Source organism: Elephantulus edwardii, unplaced genomic scaffold, assembly GCF_000299155.1.
Source record: "Elephantulus edwardii isolate Elephantulus edwardi_28Jun2011 unplaced genomic scaffold, EleEdw1.0 scaffold00038, whole genome shotgun sequence".
Taxonomy (NCBI): Eukaryota; Metazoa; Chordata; class Mammalia; order Macroscelidea; family Macroscelididae; genus Elephantulus; species Elephantulus edwardii.
In genome coordinates this window covers 18,474,321-18,499,473 of record NW_006399788.1, presented here as the reverse complement: position 1 = coordinate 18,499,473, position 25,153 = coordinate 18,474,321, and the positions used below count along the sequence as shown (strand labels likewise).

Genomic DNA, 25,153 nt, shown 5'->3' with positions numbered 1-25,153 from the left:
CATATACATATATTCAGATATGTATACTTAATGCTATAGAGTTTATTCTCTCTCTCTCTCTCTCTCTCTCTCTCTCTGTGTGTGTGTGTGTGTGTGGGTGTGTGTGTGTGTGCGCCATTGAATCGGATCTGACTGGCACAGGAGAAGATTGCCCCTCCTTCTCCAGTGGAGCATATGTTGGATTTGAACAGCACATCATTGAGATTGCAGCACAGCTTCTTGGCACTAGGCCACCAGAGCTCCCTTTAGCGTTTATTCTTACCCATTGCAAACCTACAGGGCAGAGTAGAACTAACTGCTCCATAGAGTTTCAAAGCCTGTAATTGTGATGTAAGCAGACTGCTGTATCTATCTCCTTTGGAGTAAGGTGGTGGGTTCAAACTGATCTTTCAGTTAGCACCCAAGTTCTTTAACCACTGTCCCACTAGAGCTCCTTATTACCATACACATGCCATGTACTATGATTAATAAATATTGTGATAGTAATACTACTACTGGTATCAAACACTAAATAACTGCTAAAGAGGCTGACTTTCTTTTGTTTCCATAAACTGTGGTACACGCATACCATTGACTATTATGCAACCATCAGAAAGAACATAACAAAAATATTCCAAAGGATGAAACATAATGTCAGTGAAGAAAAGTACATAATGTCAATGCAGGAAAGTATGAGGGGAGGTGGTAAAACCTGCATGTTGTTGATTGCCTATGGAGTGGAGTCGAGCAGGACTCAAAGCAACCCCATGAACAAAAGACCTGAAGCCTTTCTACAACTATCATTTCTCCAAGTTCATAGAGTTTCCAGAGGCATGTTGTTTAGGAAGTGGATGCCACTCCTGCTTCCAATGCAAATATATTTTATATACAGTTTCAGGCTATTTATCACATTACTGTAAAGAAAACTACACAACTACAACTTAAAACCAGTTTTCAATAGAGAAATTTTAAAGAAAGGTAATCTACATACAGTAGTACTAGGTTAAAATATTTCAACTTGTATTGCCTTACAACAAATAGCTTGCTGAACTATGCAAATTTATTTTAAATTTAAACAAAACGCCACTAAGTCCTGCTTTAATTTGTTTGAAATTATGATTATTTTTTTTTAAAGAGCAACACTAAACTGCTGTTGTGGAAAGAGTAGCTGCTTATTAACCAAAACCAATAAGGATCGTTGCTCATCTATTGATTGATGTCCTTTCAACTTGAGGAGACACCTTTCTAACAAAAAACTAAGAGGAATTAAATATATAGTGTTTAAATCCACCAGCTGCTCCAAGGAAAAAAGATGGGCAATCTCCTCCCATGTGCTGAACTGCCTTTGAAAACCTGCCAGAGGGTCAGCTGTGGGTCAGTTCCCACTCAACGGTAAAAATAAAAACAACAACAAATATACAGTAACATACTGACAAGACATGCGATATATTTATGAAAAGAAATCTCATATTCAAGTCATTAAAAAATAACCCCAATACAAAACAACTATGAGATATCATCTCACCCCCGTAAGAACAGCAAAATGTAACAGAACAGCAAGCAACAAATGCTGGCGAGGATGTGGAAAAACTGGAACTCTTATTCACTGTTGGTGGGAATGTAAGATGGTATAACCTTTGTGGAAAGCGGTGTGATGCTTTCTCAAAAAATTGCAAATAAAATGGGGGGGAAGGGGGAGGGATTTGTGCGGGGAGAAGGGTGCAACAATGAATGAACGGAATCCCAAAATCTCTGTAGATGTTCATGGAAATGAAAAATAAACAACCTAAATTTAAAAAAAAAATTGCAAATAGAGATACCATTTGACCCAGCAATCCCATTACTGGGAATATACCCCAGAGAGACCATAACTGCCGTCCAAGCAGATAGATACACACCCATAATGGCTTTGTTTACAATAGCAAAGAGTTGGAAGCAACCTAAGTGCCCATCAACAAAGGAATGGATAGAGAAGCTGTGGTATATTCACAGAATGGAATACTACGCTGCATTGAAAAACAAGGAACTCATGCAATATTATTCAAAATGGGTGACCCTGGAGGACATTATACTGAGTGAAATATCTCAGTCACAAAGGGACAAACACCGCATGGTGCCACTGTTGTAGAATGGGTCTGACATCAGGGTTGGAGTAAGACTGAGAAAAAACTGGATAAATTATGTATACTGTGTCGAAACAGATAAGGGAAAGAACAAATTAGAGACCATGTATGATTGAGTATTATGGTTAGCACAGGAATTCAGAATTAAGGTTGCATAGAGAAGTGTACTAGGGGTGGGGGGGGGGGGGAAGGGATGGGGAAATTGTATACCAATGAAGGAATTTTTTTTTTCTTTTTCTTTCCAGAGAGGGGAGCGAACTGGTGGGGAGGGGTGGGCAGGGAGAAAAGTGCAGCAATGAATGCATGGAAATCCAAAACCTCTGTAATTGTTTATTAATATTAATAATAATAGTAAAAAAAGGATCATAAAAATAACCCCAATAAAGGACAAAAGATGAAGAACATTCTTTGCATAAAAAAGATAATTTTTTTTAAAAAAATCCAAGGCTTGTAGGTATTTCCACGATTTACTAAAGCAAGGAAAACAAAATGAAGATAAAAATCTGTCCCATTTTTTTCTAAAACATCAATAAATAATATCTTTTGGTGTCTGGTTTTATAAATAAGGAGAAAAGTACTGAAGAATGTCCTCTTGATTTTGCTACTTTAGAAGCTACAGGAAAGGGTAAAAATGATTCAAAACTCAGAGATAAAAGCACTAAAGACCCTGAAACAAAGACGTGCTATTTTCACATAGACTAGGTGAAGCAGAGGAAGAAATTATTATGAGTCCCACTGAAGGGAAACTACAGATAGACAAGCAGATCCCATGTGGTTCCTGCTCCTTCGTCACTAGTTTAACATAGCCATATAAAGAGATCTCATTTTTAAAATCATATCAACTTTGTTTCTCTAACATAATACAAGTTCTAAAGCAAATGTATGAATGAAATGAAACCAAGGCTTTAGCTCTCTAGTGAATTTTCTTAATTTGAAAAAAATAATTGCCAGATTTTTAATAAACTAGAGTAGTTTGGCTTAAATTCCATCGCTATGTTAATAGAAACCCCTTGGTTAATATCTTGCACCAGGAAATTCCTACTTATATTTATACACTTTATTCTTTATATCAGGTTTGTGTTTCCCCAAACTACTACAGCAAACAATTGTATAGTCCTGCTCTCAATCACTTACAGAGCTTCTTAGTGTGAACAAAAGAACGCTAAAGAAGAAAGAGGAGAGATAATTTTTTTTTTTAAGTTATCTATACGATGGGCTCCTCAGACCTCTTTGGCATTCAGAGGACTGGCATTTGGGTGAAGTTTCAACTCTTAATGTGATGTTGTTTCCCAGCAACCTGCACCAGGGTTGTCAGAAAGAGCCCCCTGCCTGTGTTCGGAGTGTTATCAGGCCCACTGCAGTCCCGGGCGGGAGAATGGGGAGCTTTGTGCGGCACTTCATGCCAGTGCACACATCTCGGTGTTGGGAGGAATGCTAAGTGGATCGCTAGAAACTCTAGGGACCGGCCCGAGTTGCTGCAGAGGGCTCACTGCTAGATGACGTAGCTCGTTATGAATTGGTTCGAAGGAGAGATAAGGAAATGGAGGTTTTCAGCAATGCAGTATTTTCTATGCAGAAAATACTCAATGCAGAGTTCTATTTGACGGCTGGCTACTCCATTCTGCAAACTCAACCTGGTGGACTTTTTCATCTGCAAACTATTGTACGTTCAAGTTTTTACTTTAGAGTTCATTTTCTCCAGCTACAAAGCTATGAATTTCCTCAAAGGATTTTTGTGTTCATGACTTGTCTTTTGAGTAAAATCTGTTAAAGTACCAAATTTTTCAGCTGGCCAAGGAATTTTTTTTTTTGCTTCATATGAACAATATTTTTAATTCTAAGAATTATATTTGACTTACACAAACTATAAACTACCTAATCATAAGCTACAAATTTTGAAAACAAAGATTAAAATATATACAAAGTAAAGAAAAATTGAGCACTAATCTTATTTATATCAGAATAGTAACATTTTCCAAAGAATTCATTTTATTTAGGTGTTCTGAGAAGACCTTTCCATGTTCCCAAATTTCCTTTTATCTTTTGAATGTAATGATAATCTATTCATGGAAACATCCTGTCACTCTGCATTTCTTCCACTTTCACTAGTACCGTTTCTTAAGATTTATTATAATGCAAATCTAATACACTTACACAACAAGCTAGTGGATCAGAAAAATGTACTTGATGAGACATATTGTAGACATACCCCTATATAATGATACAAAATGTCCTGCAGAAATATATAAGCAGACATGTCTTTCCTTGTGCAATTTACTAGCCTTCTGCTGTATTACATAGAAGGCTCAGTTTATAGATGAGTTTACAGATAGTCCATGGGTTATGGTGGTGTCTGGTCAAGGCACAATCAAGCATTCATAATTATAGCTCAAAACTCTCAAGCATCTCACAAAATGGGGGGAGCATTTCAATAGGACATCCAGGAGGAATATACACAGAAGTCTAGGCAACATAACCATCAAGACTTGAAAGCTCAGGTCATGTCCTCAAAGTACTGATGGACTGAATTATGTCCCTTAAAAATACGTATATGTAATGATGAGATATGTAATGATTATGCTTGGACCCACAATCAACACTATTGGCATAAAGAGTCAGGAAATCGAAAGACAAATTGCATTAGGAAAATCTGCTATCAGGGACCTCTTTGGACTGTTAAAATGCAATGATGTCAGTCTGGAGACTAAAGTGTGCCTGTTTCAGGCCATGGTATTTTCAATTACTTGCTATGCATCAGAGAACTGGGCAATAATGGAGAATGACAGAAGAAATACTGATGCTTTTGAGTTGTGGTGCTGGGGAAGAGTATTGAACATACAATGGACTGCCAAGAGAACAAATAGGTCTCCCCTAGAGAGAGTGAAACCAAGTTCTTGTTAGGAAACTACTTGAGCCAGAGCACACAGAGAAAGAAGGTCGTTCCATAGAGCCGACAAGCTGAACTTGAGCTTCTAGTTTCCTAAATTGTAAGAGAACAAAGTTCTGTGTGTGATACCATACATTTGCAGTATCTCTGATACAGAAGAACTAGATAATTAAATAGGAAGCTCTGGTAGCCCACTGCGTAAAGATCTTCATAGCCAACCCCAAGTTACACAGTTCAAATTCATCAGCCGCTCCATGGGGGGAAAATGGACAACTCCTCTTAAGCCTCTGAAAAACCCCTGGAGGGTATGTTTTGAGTCAATTCCAACTTCACAGCACATTACAACGACATGATAATTAGAATGGGCAGAATAACCAGAGTGGATGTGTCAGAAACACAGAAGAAAATCGCAAGCATTGAGAAACAGCAAATATAGGAAAGCAACTTTACCTCCACCTCCCTAGGAAGAAATATTAGAATGAAAAAGCAAAACAATGTCCTGAGGTCATAGTTCCACCTCCAACTTTAAATGTAATCTAAGCTGAAACAGTCCCCAAAGGCTGCATGGAAGTAGAAGATGCTGAATGTAGCCCTGAAAGACCTTATGAGATTTAGGCAGGCAGTAAGGAAGAAGGAGATCTTGGATAGTACAAATAGTTAGATCTTGAGTCCATCAAGAGGCTGGGCTGGTTGGTATTCTTCTGGAAAATCTGCCACTTAAAATGGCACAGTTCTACTCTCCACAAGTCAAAATCACCTTGGCAATAGTTGGGGTTTTACTAGTAAGAAAGAGAGAAAATATCTTAGAAACAGATAAGAGCAGTAGTCATATTTTATGGGCAGAAGCAGAGATCTGGAATGTCACAATTTACTAAAAGTTTTTAACAGTAAGATGTAGAAAGTGATCATATAGACCACATAGAATCACACCTCTTTCCTAGGCAGTGGTGCAACGAAATCTGAGTTTTATGCAGATGTCTGGATAGGGAGAATGAAGCATAGAGATGAGGGAGGCTATCAATGAACAATCAAGACAATAAATAGATGAAATATAGAGACAAGAATCAAGGATTCTTGTCGCTAAGATTTTTTAGGTTCAGAGCATAGTAGTACTCCTAATAGAAATGACAAAATGTAAATAGGTAATAGCCAATTGCTTGAAGGAAAGGGATAAATTTGGTTTTAAAAAGCACAGAGTTACAGCAGGTATACAAAGACAATTATGAAAGCAAATCAAAGCAGAAGTCACCAAGTTGATTCTGACTCGTGGTAATGCTGTGTTATAAAACAGAAGTGAGTTCTATAGGTTTCTTTGGCTGTAGTCTTTACTAAACCATGTGCATCTGAAGCATCTTTTGGTTCTTAGTCAAGAGCAAACTATCTGCTTCAATCAGAGGTCTACACATCCCATAAGGAATTGGAACTGGAAAATCAAAACTTTCACAATGTAATTTAAATTCAAGTATCATAGAGAAAGAGAAAGTAGTTGGAACCATGGAAGAAGCAAGTCATTCATACAAGGAAGGCAATGCCAGCAAATGCTGACTCAGACACTGTTGTCAGAAACCCTCAGTTTTCTAAGATATTTTGAGTTATATAAGTTGGAATAAGTTGTCATTTTCTGTGTGATGACAAACTCATGGTCACCTAGAAATCTGACATAATCAAAGCTCTAAGGAGGATGGCAACAATTCAGCTCTGTAAAGTCAAGTCTGGACTTTCTGAACTACAGGAAAGAAAAAGCAAATGGCAGATCAAAGTATTGTCATCATGTAACAGGGGGATTGATACTCCATTCTTCAAACAGAAATTTTTCCTTATCTTTATACATATCCATCTGACTACAGAAATTCTGTTAAGCTAGTAAACGTTTCTGATGCAATAGGAAAAGTCTGTAACTCTGAAACCCTCAAAATATGCACTCAAGCCCCTAAACCTCTACCCTTCTCACATTCTACTATATTTCCTTTTCATTCAAATATTTACTGAATATCTATTATGTACCACAATACAGAATGTGTAAGACACTGCTCAGAGTGGCTCATGCCTTACAAAGAGCTCTAAATGCAACATGCTTTAATCATTCAACAAATATTTATTGCAAACTTATGTTCCTGCCCAAAAAATATGATCATGTCTGCCCTCTCGTAACTCACAAGTGGCCTACTGCTAATATACTCATAAAACAATGAATACATTGCCATGTCTAAAGTAAAACCACCCACACAAACAAGCAAACAAAAAGCAAAACCTGGGACTGGAATATATAATAAACATAAAGATTGTACTATAGAAGACTCATTACTTTAATCCAGTTTTCCTACAGAGATACCCCAAGACTATCTTCTGCAGAATTCTATCCCATGCATCACCAGAGGTTTGATGATTTGTGCAGTCAGGGACAGTCAGCTGCTAAGCTGCTAGTGCTGTGTGGACCCAGCTCTCAAAACAGCATGTGATTGTTGGCATGTCACTAAAGCCAGGGATGGGACCAGACCAAACTCAGCAAGACAGGTTTAGTGGGAGCTTTGGAAGCTGCTTACTCTCCTAGAGCCAGTCCTAGGCTGATTTCTCCTCACCAAACAGCTTCCAATCCCTCACCTCACCTGTCCTGTCTCTCCTCCCTCCCACAGACATTCATTCTACCTACATATATAGGGGCTCACTGTGACTCCTGAACCTGTGTTAACAGGCTAAGCCCCATGCAGGCTGTGCTCTGGGTAACATCCTTTTGTCCACTTCTGATACAGATGCTAATAACTTCTTACTCATCATTTATCCTAGCCATGAGAAAATCATATCACTGGTCACAGTGAGATTGGAGAGGAGTCTAAAGAAATCAGCACAAATTCATCACTGCTATTGGAAAAACAATTTAGAGTACATATCCCACCAACAAAAGGTCAGCTATATCAGCTGCTTCTTACAATATAAATTAAAAGACAATCTTTTTGTTCATTGTTTTCAACTGATTGTGTGCTGTGACCATTACCCACAGTCTGCACATTATCAGCAAACCATTATTGAGAGCCTGATGTGCTTGGTCCTTTGTGAAAGGCTATAAACTAGAGAATAGAGTAAGTAGAAAAGACAGCTTATCTGTTCAAGGAGCCAACCCCTCCTTCACGGAGCCCACAACCTAAATGGGCAGATGAGACATATAATTAGCAATAAAACATCTAAGGAGCAAGGCATTATACTGAAAAAAAAATGTGTATAAAGTAGTGCATAGCTTTTTGTCCAGTAGAAATGAAAGGGCTCATTGAGATTAAAGAGAGGAATATTAAGTGTATGAGAAAAATCGAATCCAAGCAAAAAAAGTTTTGAAGAATGGATGAGGTAAGAATATGTGGTAGTGGTAGTTGTCAAGTGCCACTGAGTCCACTACAATCCCATGAACAACTTACCTGAACCTTGATCTATCCTGTACCGTTCTCATGCTCTCTGACATCTGTAAGTCTTTGTTACAGGCTCTGTGTCAATCCATCTTGTTCAGGGTCTTCCTCTTTCTCTGACCCTCTGCCATTCCCAGTGTGTTGTCTTTATCCAAAGACTAGCCCCTCCTTGACAAAATGTCCAAAGTATGAGATGAAGTTTCACATCCTGAACTCTAAGGCACACTGTTTGTACTTCCTCCAGGACAAACTTGTTTAGTCTTTTGGCAGTTTATGGATAGTCAGTACTCTTCTCTAACACAGGGCATCAATTCTTCTCTCATCCTTAGTTATTGTCAAACTTCCAGATCCATAAGAAGTAACTCAAAAGACTGGCTTCAATCAGGTGCACTCTAGTCTTTAACCTGACATAAATTGCTCGTTATCACTTTGGAAAGGCCCTGGACAGCAGATTTTCCAATGCATTTTGTCTCTTAATTTCTTGACTGTTCTTACCATGGCTGTTGATTACAGATTCAAGTAAAATTAAATTGTTGACAACTTCAATCTTTTCTCCATCTATTATGATGTGGCCTATTAGCCCATGATGAGAATTTTTTTTTTCTTTTCTTGTTGTACACCGCTGAATCAGATCTAACAGGAACAGGAGGGGATTGCCTCTCCTTCTCCAGCAGAGCATCTGGTGGATTTGAACTGCACACCTTCAGGATTGCAGTACAGGAGAATGTTTGTTTTCTTGATGTTAAGATGTACCTCATATTGAAGATGTAGTCTTTGATCTTCTGAAGTAAGTGCTTCAAGTCCTCTTCACTTTCAGCAAACAAGGTTATCTGCTTAATAGAGGTTGTTGACTCTTTCTCCAGTACTGATGGCACATTGTTCATCAAAAATCTTTGCTCAACATATAGCCTGAATGAGTATGAAGGAAAGACACAAACCTGACACACACCTTTCCTAATTTTAAGTCATGCACTGTTCTCTTGTTCTCTTAGACAGCTGCTTTTTTGTCTAAATATAGGTTTCTTATTTGCACAATTAAGTGTCCTGGGATTCCCATAGTCTTCAATGATAGCCATAATTTGTTATGCTCTAAATGGCCAAATGCCTTTTCATTTGACATAAATCTCTGCCTTCAGTTAAGATCCATCTGACATCAGTAAAGGTACCCTGCATGCCAGGACCTTTTCTGAACACAGCTTGAATTTCTGGCAATTCCTTATTGATTTGCTGTTCCAGCAATTTTTATTTTTTTTAACAATCTTCAGTAAGATTTCACTTGCGTGTGATATTAATAATATTGTTTGAAATGTCCCACATTCTGTTGTATCACCTTTTTGGGGGAATGGGAACAAATATGGATCTCTTCCAGGGAGCTAGCCAGGTATCTCTGTCTTTTGAATTTCTTGGCAAAGACTAGGCATACATGGTGAGGATGGGAAAATAAATTGGCTTATGTAATTTGTTGTTGTTATGTGCCGTCGAGTCACTCGTGACTCATAGCGACCCTATGTACAAGAGCACTAAACCCTGCTCTATCCTGTGCCAACCTCACCGTCTCTGACACACTTGCTCCCACCACCCGAATCACAGAATTGATCCAACTCATTACAGGTCTTCCTCTCCTGTGCCGCCCCTCCACTCTCCCAAACATGATGTCCTTCTCCAAGGACCAGTCCCTCCTTGCAACATGCCCAAAGTATGTCAGACAAAGCTTCAGAATCCTTGACTCCAAGGAGCATTCTGGCTTCACCCTCTCCAGGACAAACCTGTTTGTTTTCCTATCAGTCCATAGTATATTCAACACTCTTCTCCAGCACCACAACTCAAAGGCATCAATTCTCTTTCTATCATTCCTAGTCACTGTCCAACTTTCTGATACATAGCATGTAATTGCAAAGACTATAGCCTGAATCAGGCGCACCATAGTCTCCAGCCTGACATTGTTGCTCTTCAGTACCCTGGTGAGGTCCCTGACAGCCAACTTTCCCAATGCATTTTGTCTCTTGATTTCCTGGCTGCTGATGCCAATAGTGTTGACTATGAAGCCAAGCGAACTAAAACTGTTAACTATCTCAATTTCTTCACCATCCATACTGATGCTGCCAATTGGTCCAGTAGTGAAAATCTGTGTTTTCTTGATGTTAGCTTCAATCTGTATTAAAGGCTGCAGTCCTAAGTAGCCATTTAAATAATATTCAGTGAGTTAATACATTAAAGAACTGGAGTGTGAATTCTACATGGGTAGAATCATGTTAGCAACTGCAAAAGCATAACAGTGAAACATATTATAGTGAAACAATGGGGTCTATAGGGGCACAGTGAGTAAAGCTGGAAAGAAAGGAAAAGCTTAAATTGTGGCAGTATAGAGCATGGGATACTCTGTCCTAGGGGCTTCCGAGAAACACTGAAGACCTGTGCAATGGGGTAAAAAAATTCAAGAGCTTTGAGTAGGATTAAAAAAAAAAAAAAAGAACTAACCATTCTGTGTCCTATCATTTAGAAATTAATCACACATTGGGCAAATTTTTTTAAAAGGAAAAATGTTTTCTATCATATTCTTTTAATACTCTATGTATGTCACTCAAAATAAAAAGAAATACACATAATGCCTTCTATATAATAGAGGAAGGAATTTGTCCCCAAAGATCTCTTCTTTGTGTAAAAGAAGCCACTACAATTGATGCTTCAATAAAAATGAATATTTATGAAATGTAAAATGACTTGGATTAACTTATTCCAATTCAAGTCTCTAAATTTAGATTTTTAAATCACACCAAAATGTAGATTTTGATTACAAAAGCAAGTTGCAAAAAAAGATCTATTTGACAAGAAAAAAGTTAGAAGATTAACAACAACCAAAAAATCCTCCCATCTTTAAGTAAGTATGACAAAAGATGATAAAAAGGTGGTCAATTGGACTAAAAACAGCAAAGAGATCATATTCAAAGTGGGGTTATCTAACTGACTAACGCAGTCACATCTGATGATTCAAAAGTTATTAAAAAAGCATGAAGTCAAGTCTCTCAGATTCATCTTTTAGGTTCATCTCCTTGCCTTCTCCCCTACTCTTAACTGCTTAGCTATCATTTAAGAGTTCCTTTATGCTTATCAATTATTCTCCTCCATTTTCACAAAACAAACCTTGTTTTTACAGTGGTGAAGTGCTTGGCTACTAAGGGAAAAGTCAGCAGTTCAAACCCACTTATTACTCTGCAAGAGAAAGATATGTCAATCTGATTCCATAAAAAAAGATGTACAGCCTTGCAAACTCTACAGGGCAGTTCTCCTCTGTCCTATAGTGTCACCATGAGTGGGAATTGTTCAACGGCAATGAGTTATTCACACAAAAGTTAACATTAAATGGTGTTCTGATCTTGATTTTTTCCACTTAACACTGTATCTTGGCAATCTCTCCTTATCCATTCACACAGATTTTCCCAGTTCTTTTTTTACAGCTGCATATTCCATTGTGAAGCTGAACTATAATTTCTTTAACTAGCCCCTATTGATGGGCATTTGGGTTATTTCCAATCTTTTGCAATTGCAAACAAAGCTGAAGTGAGTGTTCTGGTACAATCATCATTTGGCATGCATGCAAGTGTATCTGCAGGATGAATTCCCAGAAACTGAATTCCTGGGTCAAAAGGTATATATGCATTTAAATTTTTGATAGATATTGCCAAATTGCCTTCCATAAAAGTTGAACCAATTTACGCTTTTGCCAGTAATGTATGAGGGAGCCTGTTTCCTTATGGATTTAGCAACAGAGTGTATCACCAAACTTCTGGATTTTTGCCAACTTGAACAATTTAAAACAATACTTGTATATTCCTGATTATGAATAAAATTAAGCATAGTTTTTTATGTTAAAAGCCAATTATACTTTCTTTTTCGTAAAGTCTTCATATCCTTTGCCTGTTTTTCTGATAGATGCCAGTCCTTTTCTCATTTGCGCCTAAGTGGTTTGTTAAATGCGTATCTATTTTTTTCAGAGAGACAGAGTGTTTATTTGGGAGATTAATTCTCTACTAATATCAGTCGCAAATATTTATTCTAGTTTGTCTTTTGAGTTGGTCTATGGCAATTTATGTTATATATAATATTTTTATTTTTACGTAATTTAACTTATCAATATTTTAACACTTCTAATTTTTAAATCCTGGTTAGAAAAGTTGTTGTCACACCAAGATTATAAAAGAATTCTCCTTTTCTCATACTTTTCATCATACTGTTTACCTTTAATTAAATGGTAGAGAGACTACAAACTCCTGAGTCAGACTACCTCACTTCATATTCCAGCTCCACCATTTATTAGCTGTGTACTACTACTACTTAGGGAGCTCCAGTGGCCTAGTGGTAAGGAGTTACACTGCCAATCCAAAGACAGGAGGTTCAAATCCATCAGGTGCTTCTCCAGGGAAAGATGAGCAATCTCTTCCTGTGCAATTTACAACCTCTGAAAACTCATTGGGACATTAGCTATGAGTTTCTTACTGTGGATTCTGTTCCAAGTCTAATGACTCTCCAGTGGATTTCTGAGAATGTAAGTCATAATGAGAGGAGACAGCCCATTTCCCTTTTGAGGAGTCTCTGGTGCATTCAAACAGCCAGAGAAGTCTGGCCTTTGTGTTAGCATCACAATACCCTATGGGCTATGCCACCAGAGCCTCCCTATTAGCCTTGTATAACTCACCTAATTTCTTGAAGCTCAACATCAAGAAAATGAAGATTCTTACCACTGGGACAATCAGCACACCATGACAGAGAAGAGACTGAGATAGCTTGCTTGGCTCCACAGTCAACATTCTTGACACCAGCAGTCAGGAAATCAAAAGACAAATTGAATTAGGAAAATCTGCTATCAGGGACCTTTTCAGAGTACAAAAGAGCAATGATGTCAGTCTGGAGACTAAGATGCACCTGTCAAGAGAAAGCAGGTTTGTCCTGGAGAAAGTGAAACGAGGGTTCTCTTTGAAGGCAAAGATGATGAAAATCCATCTCACATACTTTGGGCATGTTGTCAGGAGTGGCCAGTCATTGGAGGAGGACATCATGCATGGAAAGGTAAAGAGTCAGTGCAAGAGGAAACTCTTCAATGAGATGGATTTACACAGTAATTTTAACAGTGGGCTTATGTGAGTTGGAGATGATGAGGATGATATAGGGTAAGGCATTAATTCAGAGCCATTGTTCATAGGGTTGCTAAGAGTCAACTTGATAGCTCTTAACAACAGTGAGAACAATAACGTGTAGAAGAGCAAAGGGGAGAGCTAGACCTGGTAAATATCAAAGTTAAAGCTGCATAATTATAGTAGTATAGTTCATGAATAGATGTACTGATTAAACAGAATAGAAAGATCAAATTCTTGGATGCATATACTCACTCATCTCTTTGCCCTCAAGTTGGACCTAACACAAAGCTGACTCAGCTTCTGAGTTAGAAATACAAGAATTAAGTCAAGACCAAATTGCCATTTGGTTACCACTTTATCACACTGCACCAGAACCCCCATAAATAATTATAGGAGTAAGAGTGTAGCATGTAATAAAGACGCTATCTTAAATCTGTGAGGAAAGGTTGGGATATTTGGTAAGTGGTGGTGAAAAAGTGAATTGTTATTGTTGCTAGGTGCCATAGAGCCAGCTCTGATGAATGAATGTTCAGAACGGCATCTGCTTTTATAACACCTCAGTTGATGCTTTCATAGTTTCTGGAGCCTAACTCTTGTGCTTATGCCTTTAGTGAAGCCTAGACTTCTTTCTTCAGTACCAGTACATATATACCCCCTGAAGTATGTGAGATGGATTTTCATCATCTTTGCCTTCAAAGAGAACCCTCGTTTCACTTTCTCCAGGACAAACCTGCTTATGCATACCTTTCCTGATTTTAAACTTTGCAGTGTCTTTTACAAACAAGCATACATAACTATAGTTGTTTACTTTTCCATATGAGGTTTTTTAGTGTGTCTAGTTTTAGAACAAAACCAAGGTAATTAGTATTTTTGTTAAAATCATACTAATTTTCTAATTTAGGTAAAATTGGTAGATGTCTGCAGCTCAGTCTTCCTGTCCATGAACCTTTTAAGTCTTGTCATTCTTTCAGGCCTTCAAGAGTGTTGAAAAGATTTCTTCATAAGGCAAGAATATTTCCCAGGTTTATTCATAGAATTTTATTATTTGGTTTGTTACATTATACAAATGAGTGTTTTCTACTTTTATATTATCAAACTGGTTAGTGTTTTCATACAAAGCTATTGATTTGGTTTGTAAGTCTGATACCTTACCAAATTCTCTCCTCTTTTCCAAGTATATAATTTTATCATCTGGAGATGGTGTTATTTGTAGCTCCTCTTTTGCAATGTGTATGTCTCTAATGGCCTACTTTTGTCTGACTGCATTGATATCTTTTCTTTCTGTTATGGACTGAATTGTGTCATCCCAAAAGTGTTTGAATTTTATAAACACGATACCTGTAGATATAATTCCACTTAGGAATAGGATTTTCTTTGTTATGTTGGTGAAACCTTGACATTGTAGGGGATATAAATATAAAATATATTTATTGTTTAAATATAAAAGAGAAGATCATGAACAGTTGAAAGTAAGCTCAAATGGGGGAAAGAGAGGCTGCTTAGAAATCTCCGAGGTCCACCAGATGAGCTTCACAGACACTGAAACAAAGACTTCATCTCCAGCATAAACAAAAAGAGCTTCCCACTAAAGCTAGCCCCCCTGAATTCAGACTGCCAGCCTATTCACTGGTATTAGTTTTATTACAGCAGAAACTCTGGTGGCTTTAGTAGTAAGGAATTGGACTGCCAACACAAAGGTATGCAGTTCAAATCCACTAGCTGGTCTGCAGGCGAAAGTTGAACAATCTCTCTTGCAAATTACTGTCTCTGAAAAGCTGCTAGAGGATCAGCTATGGGTTGGTTTTGACTCAGTTGTACACGAGACACTAAAGGGAGCTCTGGTAACAAGGTCCTTAGAGAGTTGCAATGCTAACATAAAGGCATCTCTGATATTTCTAATCCACCAGAGGCTCTGAAGGAGAAAGACAGCCAATCTCCTCTCATTCGATTTACAGCCTCAGAAACCTACTGTATGGTCAGTGTGGAGTCCGTGACAATGACTAACTGACCAAAGAAGCTAAGTCACTCTCCTCCTAAAAGAAGCATCACAGCAAAAAATAAAGTGAAAGCTACCTAAGATGAAAGGTATAAAAGTAGAGAAAGAATAGGAGCTGTCAAGATAATCTTAGATAATATCTCCAAATCTCAAATTCTAATTTAAAAAAAAACCCAACAACAAAACATTAGCAGAGTTTCCTATAAAATATTTTAAAATGCCATATAAAAGCAAAGCTTTTACAGTAATCAATTCAGTAGAAATAAGATTCATTACTGATTATCATAAACTCACATCTTAATATAGGAGTCATTACGACCTTCAACAAGATGGATTGACATAGTGACTGCAGCAATGGGCTCAAGTATGTCAGAAATAAAGACGGCAGCGGATAGGCCAGGGTTCAGATGTGTTGTTCACAGGGTCTTATGAGTCATACTCAACTCCATGATACCTAACAATAACAATAACAATAACATGAAATACTAATCATTAGCTTTCACTTCTTGCCTATCTCTAGCAATTGCCCATGAATTCTCTTCAACAAGGTCAAATTCCCCTTATCTCTTCTTACTCCTAAAGTCCTCAGCATGATGCTTTGAAGGCGGCCACCAAAGCAGAATAAAAACATAACCTCATGTAAGACCAGGCAACCTGCCCTTCCAGTACTGTCCAGAGCTAACCATTAATCTGAAGTGTGCTGTAAATGAGGTGGCCCAGTCCGTGTTTCATTTTAACCAGTCTCTCAAAGTAGGTCCATTCATGTCTTCATTCAACATATGCAGGCTGGGTGAAAGTAAACATTAAAGAAGACTGAGTCTTATCTTCTTGTAAAGGGGACACCTACCACTTAGCTGCTAAAAGTGGAAATATTTTCATAAAAAGGTAGACATTTCCTTAAGAATGTGAAAAGGCAGGATTAAAACTAGTAAGATAACCCTTAACACTAAAGTATTTTGTAATAGTGCACATCTGATACTGTTGTTGTTGTTATGTGCTGTCGAGTGGCCTGCGACTCATAGCGACCCTATGTACAACAGCCTTAAACCCTGCTCTACCCTGTGCCAATCACACTGCCTCTGCACACCCATCCCGATTACCCCAGTCACTGAATCAATTCACCTCATAGAGGGTCTTCCTCTCTTCCGCTGTCCCTCCACCCTCCCAAGCATGATGTCCCTCTCCAAGGACCGGTCCCTCCTTACAACATGTCCAAAGTATGTCAGACGAAGCCCCAGAACCCTTGCTTCCTAGAAGCAGCCTGGTTTAACGATCTCTAGGATGAATCTGTTTGTTATCTTGGCAGTCCATGGTACATTCAATACTCTTTCCCAGCACCACAGCTCAAAGGCATCAATTCTCCTTCTATCCTCCCTAGTCATTGTCCAACTCTCTGATGCATAACAAGTGATGGTGAAGACTGTGGCCTCTATCAGATGCACCTTAGTCTCCAGAGAGACACCATTGCTCTTCAGTACTTTGGAGAGGTCCCTAACAACAAACTTTCCCATCACAATATGTTTTTGATTTCCTGGCTACTGGTGCCAAGAGTGTTGACCATGGAGCCAAGCAGACTAAAGTTGTTAACAATCTCAATCTCTTCACCATCCATCCTGATGCTGCCAATTGGTCCAGTGGTAAGAATCTTTGTCTTCTTGACATTGAGCCTCAATCCATACTGAAGGCTGTTGTCCTTGATCCTCTGCAGCAAGCATTTCAGGTCCTTCTCAGTTTCAGCAAGCAGGGTTGTGTCATCTGCATAACGCAGATTGTTGATAGATCTTCCACCAATCCTGACCCCATATTCTTCCTCATAGAGCCCAGCCTTTTGGATAATCTGTTCTGCATACAGGTTGAAAAGGTATGGAGATAGGATACATCCCTGGTGTACACCTTTCCCAATTTTGAACCATGCAGTGTTTCCTTGCTCTGTTCTGACAACTGCCTCTTGGTCCAAGTATAGGTTTCGCATTAGATACGATCAAGTATTCTGGGATTCTCATTCTTCTCAGAGTCAGCCACAGTTTGTTATGATCCACAGAGTCAAACGCCTTTGCATACAATATTCCTAGTACCACAACCCCTTCTAAGCCCTAGATTGTTTAAAATAAAACCAAACCACTAAATACACAAGCCTTGGTTTTTAAAAATAAAAAGCATAGAATATGTCACAGCATTGCTAAGAAACTCAGTGCTATTAACAACAGGCATATTGTTGTTACTGCTGTTGTTAGATGTCATTGAGTTAATTACAACTCATAGTGATCCTATGCACAACATATGTGAACCTCGACCTACTGTTCCATCCTCATCAACTGTGTGTGCTACACTAGTGCCTATTGTTACAGTCACTGTGTCCATTCACCTTGTTAAGGATCTTCCTCTCTTTTGCTCACCCTCTACCTTTACAGATATGTCTATTTCCAAAGATTGGTCTCTCTTAACAACATTCTCCAAGTATATGAGATAATTTTCACTATGCTGTTGTTGCTGTTAAGTGCCGTCAAGTCTTAGACACATAGTGACCTCTATGAATGAAAGACCTGAAGACTTGTATAACTTTGGTCATTTCTCCATGTTCATAGAGTTTCCGGAGGCAAGCAATTTCAGAAGTGGAAGCCACTCCTACTATACTTGCCTTTAAAGAGGTTGGACTTTCTTTGAGACATATGTGTTTGTTCTTGTGGCAGTGCATGGGATATTTAGTACTCTTCTCCAACACTACAAATCAAAGGCATTGCTCTTTCTGTCATGCTTATTCATTATCCAACTTTAAGATGCACAGAAAGCAAATGAAAAGACCATGGCTTGAGTCAGGTGTACCTTTGTTGTTGTTATTGTTGTTAGGTGCCACTGAGTCCAGTACGTCTCAGAGCAACCCTATGAACAATAGACCTGAATGAATCCTGTCCTAAACTGTGCCATCCTCATCATCTCATCACTTGAGCACATCGCCACTGTCACAGTGTCAATCTATCCTGTTGGAGTTTTTCTCTCTGATACAGTTAACTTGATTACCATGCATGCCATATGGTGAGGTACACATTTATAGTCACTCATTTGTGATGCTGAGAAACTGTATTTTCAATGAACGGGATCACTGGCCTTGCAAAATAATACCATGAGATCCCTAGCCACTGAAGTCATATTTTCCAACTACTCGGGAGCTCTGGTGGCTTAGTGGCAAGGAATTGTGCTGCCAACTCAAAGGTACACTCCATGTTAGATTCAGCAAAGCCTCCTCAGGCGAAAGATAGGCAACCTCCTCCCATGGGATTTACTGCTGCAGGAAACCTGCTGGAAGGTCAGCTGTGGCTTAATTCCAACTTGAAATTACCAACACATCTTGACTGCAAGTTTGATCAGTTTCAGACTACAAAAATTCATAATAATCTCCACAGTCTTCCTCTTTGCTATTAGTGATTGGTGTGTAAATCTGATTTTGTTATATTAACTGGACTTAATGGGCTTATGGATATTACGCTATCACTGACAAAGCTATATGTATAAAAAGCAAGGATCACATGGAGATGGCCGTGTCTGACCTCTACCAACTCAACAATGGGGAATGGTCCCTGTCAACAAGATCAACAACACAAAACCAATTCCTATGAGATCAGACATATTCTCTACACTTCCATATCTCTTTCTACCCATCCCAATATCAATCTTATCTGCTATAATGGGTTTGAAATCTGATGTGATACCTCACAGACCACACAAAACCACATTAAGGAAGTTAAAAGGCTATAATTCAGGTTAGTATGAGAATACCATCAGGACAGCTTCAAAAATGTGCTCACAGGCCCAACTTCAAGCTTCATGGCTTTAGGCCAGTGTTAGAAACAAAGCTCTCACTCCTGCCAATTTTGGCTCTCCCCACCCAAGTCCTTCAACAAACTTAGGCAAAAGGCTCTTAGCTCTGGTTCAGTGGCATAGTAGTCCCAAGGTCTGCTCTGCCTCATGTCAGGTCTTGGGCCCTCCACAGTGGCTGCTACAGCTGCTGCTCCCTTAAGTCCTAGTATGTCTGGTACAAGAATCTCTGGTCTTAAAGATTGAGTTGCATTCTCTTGCTTCTTCTCTGCTAATAGTGAGGTTTCTCCTATTCTGTTGCTGGATCTGCTCAATTTGCCAAAACTAGCCAATCCCCTTGTGGAATGGTGAGACTAGCCAAACCCTTTATGGGTAGACTAACATATTGTTTTCACATTTCACCCCTTATCCATATAGCAAAGTCAAAGTCAAATGGCTAGGGGAGCTATTTTGAACTTTTAACACCACCGTGTACTTCAGGATGGGTCTTGAATTTTTTTTTTTTTTACAATGAAGCCCACACCATTCTTCTTCAGTGTGTCATTCTAATACAGTAAGCAGGGGTAAGGTCCCTCAGGTGATGTTGCTGTTGGAGGTGGGACATTCAGTGAGTATCTCAATATTAAAGTAATCCTCTTCACATTAGAATCCTAGACAAATAGACTGATGCTTCTGGGAAGTGTTTATTACCTGTCTGAGGTAGAAATCAAAGAGTTTGAATGCTTTTCTAGCTCTGATGATTCAATGCATTATGTTCTGGGCTGCTAACCAAAAGGTAGGTGGTTCAAATTCCTCAGCTGCTCAGCACGAGAAAGATGGGCAGTTTTCTCCCTTAAGACATCCTCAGAAGTAGATGGTGGGTAGCCATGAGTCAGAATCAACTGCAGGAGGCAGCAGGGAATATCATAAAAAACAAACAAGGGAGCTCTGGTGACCTAGTGGCAAAAAAGCTGCACTACCACCTCAGAGGTACACAGTTCAAATCCAGCAGAGCATCCGGTGCCAGAGAAGGAGGGGCAATGTCCTCCTCCTGTACCAGTCAGATCTGATTTGACGGTACACACACACAAAATAATAAAATAAAATTAAAATTTTAAAAAGTAAATATTTAAAAAAAAACAAAAAAACAAGGGAGCTCTGCTGGCCTAGCGACAAGAAGCTGCACTGCAACCCAGGGCAATTTCCTCCTATATCAGTCTGATTTGATTTCACGGTACACACACAAAAAAATAATAAAATTAAATTAAAAAAGAAAGAACAAGCAAAAAAACCCACCTGCTACATAATGGGCTTCTAACCAAAAGGTGGGCAGCCAGAACCCAACAGTCACCCAAAGGAAGAAAGACGACATTTCCCGTTAAAATTCATAGCCGCAGAAACTCGAACCTATAGGTCAGAATTTGATTGGCAATGAATTTCGTTTGATGTGATGTCACCCAAACTGCCTTTGTCCATGTAAGGGACTTCCTAATTTAGAAAAGCAAACTGCCCATCTTTCTCCCACAGGAGGAAAAAAAAAAGTGCCTGGTGGGTTTATTACCGAACCTTTGGATTCCCAGCTCCTTACCAGCTACTTTCATTAGTTCATTAGTTCATTCCGGCCTGGCAAGGCCTGAGGACCCTAGAAGTACACTCGCCCATTCTCCAGACAGGGAAAAGGCTGGCGACTTTAACCACTGCACCACAAGGGTCACTAAAAACCGTCATCAACTCCCAGGAATGGATCCAGCACAGGAGCACTTGATCGTTTTTCAATTCCTTTTTACTGGCGTTTCCATAACTCTAATGGCACAATCTATACGGAGTCGTGCTGGGAACCCAAAGATGACGCCTAGATAGTTTGGATCCACCTAGCGCTCTGGGGGGAGAAAGGTAATAGCTGGAGGGTCAGCAAAGGGTTCGCAATCAATCGTAAGGAAAAAAGAGAAAGATTAGTTTGCTACTGAGTGGGGTTTTTATTCGTTTGGTTTGGTTTTAAAACAGCTCTGAAATCACATATTAACACTACCGATAACACATGAGCCCATCTCACCTGAGAACACTTTGCCACCATCCCACCACCACCCCACCTTCCACTCCCACCCCGCACACCCCGCCCTCCTCCAGCCCCCCAACCCCTCAAAGGAGGGAGCACAGAACCTGTTTCTTCTGACTAGGGAAATCTGGAGGGTCCCAGAGGGCTAATTTCAGTTACAACAATAGCTATATCAATACCCTATATTCCTTCAGAGTTTTCGTTTCGTTTTGCCTTAGTAAGGGGAGTGGCTAAGAAAAAGAAAGTAGAGTCACTTCAAACAAACGCGCCAAAGGTTACCCTTCCCCGTTCCCTGCTAGCGCCTCGCTGCGCCTGCGCGAACCGCAACCAGCCGCCCGGGCCTGATTTCTTCCCTGCCCCGAAGCATAACTGCCTGCGGAAGATTGTACGCTTGCGCAGCAGCGGCGACCGCGCCCTGTGTGCCAGTTCCCAGCTCCTTACCAGTTACTTTCATGAGTTCATTCCGGCCCGCCAAGGCCTCCTGAGGACTGACGATCCTAGAAGTAGACTCTCCCATTCTTGGGACAGGGAAAAGGCTGTGGAACAGCTGGCGAACCCTCTTAGTGGCCGAGAGCATAGGCGGGGGGCGCTGGGCGAAGGGCTGCTGCAATGTGGGGACAGTCGTCTGAAGAGCCCGAGTCAGGCGCCTTTGGGAGGCGGTGGCGCGGACCGGCGTGCAATGGGCTGCGCTCCGGTCACGGAGGCCGCGTGCGCTCCTGATTGTGCAAGCGACCGCCCCGGAATCAAGGTTACCTAAGGCGCGGGCGAAATGGGCTGGAGGCGTGTTCTTTCCCGCATAGGGAGTGAGTGGTCAAGGTAGCACCTAGCGCTCTCCCGCCCTCCTGGAGGACAAAGTTCTCGGGCTCAGAACAAAGTTCTCTGGTGAAGAACAATTGCGGAATGAACTATAATGTCACAGACCGAAATCCCATACTGCCTAGCCTGTCGTTGTTGTTGAGTACTGCTGAGTTGGAACCTACTTATAGCTGATCCTCCTGAGGGTTTTCAGAGACTAAATCACTTAGGAGCGGAGACTGCCCTGCTTTCTTCCAAAAGCGGCCGATGGATTCTAATCACACGCCTCTAGTTTTGCAGCACAGCTCCTTACCACACTAAATTACTGAGTATTTATCCAAAATGAAAACGAGTACACCACTAAGATATATTCTAGTTGTTGTTATGTATTGTAGAGTCGGAACCAACCCATAGCTTACCTTCCAGTGAGTTTTTAGAGGCAGTTAATCGCGTGGAAGGAGATTGCCCACCCTTCTGCAGAGCAGCAAGTGGCCTCAAACCGTTGCCTCTGGGCAACGTTACCACTGGGCCAACAGAGTTATTCAATATAAAAGAAAAACGTTACATACATTAAAGAAAATAAAACCGAAAACCATGCTGTGGAGTCAGTTCTGACTCTGACCCTATAGACCAATGTATAGACTGAACTTTAGTGTTTCCAAAAGAGCTGTAGTGGCACAGTGGGTTGTTGTTGGGTTGCAAAGTGGGCTGTCTGTCGTCCACCAGGTCCTCTCTGCGAAATGGGCAGTCTCCTCCCATTGAGATTGACCTCCTTAGATATTCAATAAAGAGTCAGAATCAATTCAAATGTCAGTTTGGGTTTCTTTCTTTGTGTAAAGATTTCTCTTTTCCAATGTGATTAACAACCTCTAAAAATTTATTGGAGGGTCAGCTATGAGTCGGTTCTGACACTATAACACACAACAACAACAACATAGAATCTGTAAGTGAGGTAATTGCCATGTCTTTCTCCATTGGATTAGCACTTTTAACCACTCGCCACCGCAAGTCCTTGCTAGATGTGTGAACCAAATGCAAAACCACCTTCTTCCAGTTTATTAGTGACTTATGAAGACTTTCCTTCTAGTTTTGCAAGCTGTAAATCTTACTTTACAGGAGGCACTGCCTATGTTTCTGCTGAAGAGCATCCAATGAGCAAACTTGACCACAATGCAGTTAACAGCTGACAGGCTAGGTACTACCCACCAGAGTTTGTTTGATTTGTTGTTACACGCCAACAAGTTGGCTGTAACTCATAGTGAACCTATGTACAACAGAATAAAAACCTTTTTCAGTCCTGGGCCATCCTTACAATCTCCACTCTACCTAACCCCATTGCTCTCTTTTATTGACCCTTTAATTATCCAGGCACAGTAGGTATCCGCCTAGGACTGACCTCCCCTGCCAACAAACCCAAAATATTTGAGACAAAGTCTTGTATTATTTGTTTCTAAGGAGCACTGCAGCTGCACCTTCAACAAGATAGATTTGTTTATTCTTTCAGCAATCCATACTATATTTTGTACTCTCTACCAACACAACAATTCAGAGGCATCAATTCTCCCATCTTCCTTACCCATTGTCCAAATTTCACAGACATATGAACAATTGAAAATATCATGGCTTGGGTCAGGAGCACCTTAGTCTTTAAACTAATATCCTAGCTCTTTAACACTTTAAAGAAGTCCTTGATAGCAGATTTGCCCAGTGTCTTAGATCTTTTGATTCCTTGACTGTTGCTTCCATGGATGTTGATTGTGGATCTAAGTAAAATTAAATCCTTAGAAATACCAATATTTTCTCCATTTATCATGGTGTTGACAATTGGTCCAGTTGTGAGGATTTTTGATTTCTTGATATTGAGGTGTAATTCATACTGAAGGCTATAGTCTTTGATCTTAAGTATCTTTTTAATCTATTCAAATGACTGTTTTTTGGTTCATGTTTGGTTTCATGTGAACATAAATAAGTGTTCTGGCATTCTATAATTTGTTATTAACCATCCACTCAAATATTTTTGCATAGTCAATAAAACACAAGTAAACATCTTTTGGTATTCTCTACTTTCAGCCAAAATCCATCTGAACATCAGGAGTGATATTCCTGATTTCATTATCCTTTTTGGGATCCAGCTTGACCTTCTGGTAGTTCTCTATGGATGTATTGCTCTAGCCATTTTTATAATCGTCTCCAGCAAGATTTTATGTACATGTGATCATTTGATATTTTCTACCATTTTTTTCATCCTTTGCTGTTGTCATTGTTAGGTGCTGTCGAGTCAAGTACAACTCATAGCAACCCTATGAACAACCAATCTGAACACTGTCCTAACCTGTGCCACACTCACAATTCTGACACACTCAAGCCTATTATCTCAGTCACCATGTCAATCCACTTGATTGAGGGTTTCTTTCTCTTCTGACACCCCTCCACCTTCCCAAGCATGATGTCACTCTCCAAGAAATAACCTTTCCTAGAAGAATGTCCCAAAGTATGTTAATTGAAGCTTCATCATCTTTGCCTCCAAGAAGTACTCTTGACTGCTGCACTTTCTCCAAGTCATATCTTTTTGTTCTTTTGGCAGTCCATGAGATCTTCAGCACTCTTCTCCAACACTAGAGGTCAAAGGCATAAATTATTCTATCATTCTTACTCATTCTTCAGCTCCCAGATGCATAGGCAGTGACTAAAAAAGATCATGGCCTGAATCAGGCTCACTTTAGTCCTCAAAGTGATATTACTGCTCAATAATTTGGAAAGGTCCCTGTCTACAGACTTCTCCAGGGACATATATCTCCTGATCTCCTGGGTGCTGACATGAATCATACTGATTGTGGATCCAAGTAAAATGAAGTAATTGTCAATCTAAATCCTTTCTCTATCTATCATGATGTTGCTGATCGGTCCAATGGATTATCTTTTGGATCACTCTTTTTTGTTCAAATGGGTACAGTCAGGCTAATTGGTTAGACAAGTAGCTGTCTTCCAAATTTCTCAT

General features: G+C 39.7%; 1 protein-coding gene across 2 annotated transcripts in view; it reads right to left on the bottom strand.

Annotated features, from left to right (window-relative positions):
* LOC102856699 (mitochondrial peptide methionine sulfoxide reductase-like) overlaps positions 1-21,937 on the bottom strand; it is a 619,405-nt gene extending 597,468 nt beyond the window's left edge. For both annotated transcript variants that reach the window (XM_006884879.1, XM_006884880.1), the window contains exon 1: positions 21,802-21,937. In XM_006884879.1, the coding sequence (XP_006884941.1) occupies positions 21,802-21,937 (136 nt within the window). The remainder of the gene's footprint in view (positions 1-21,801) is intronic.
* Positions 21,938-25,153: the final 3,216 nt, after the last annotated feature.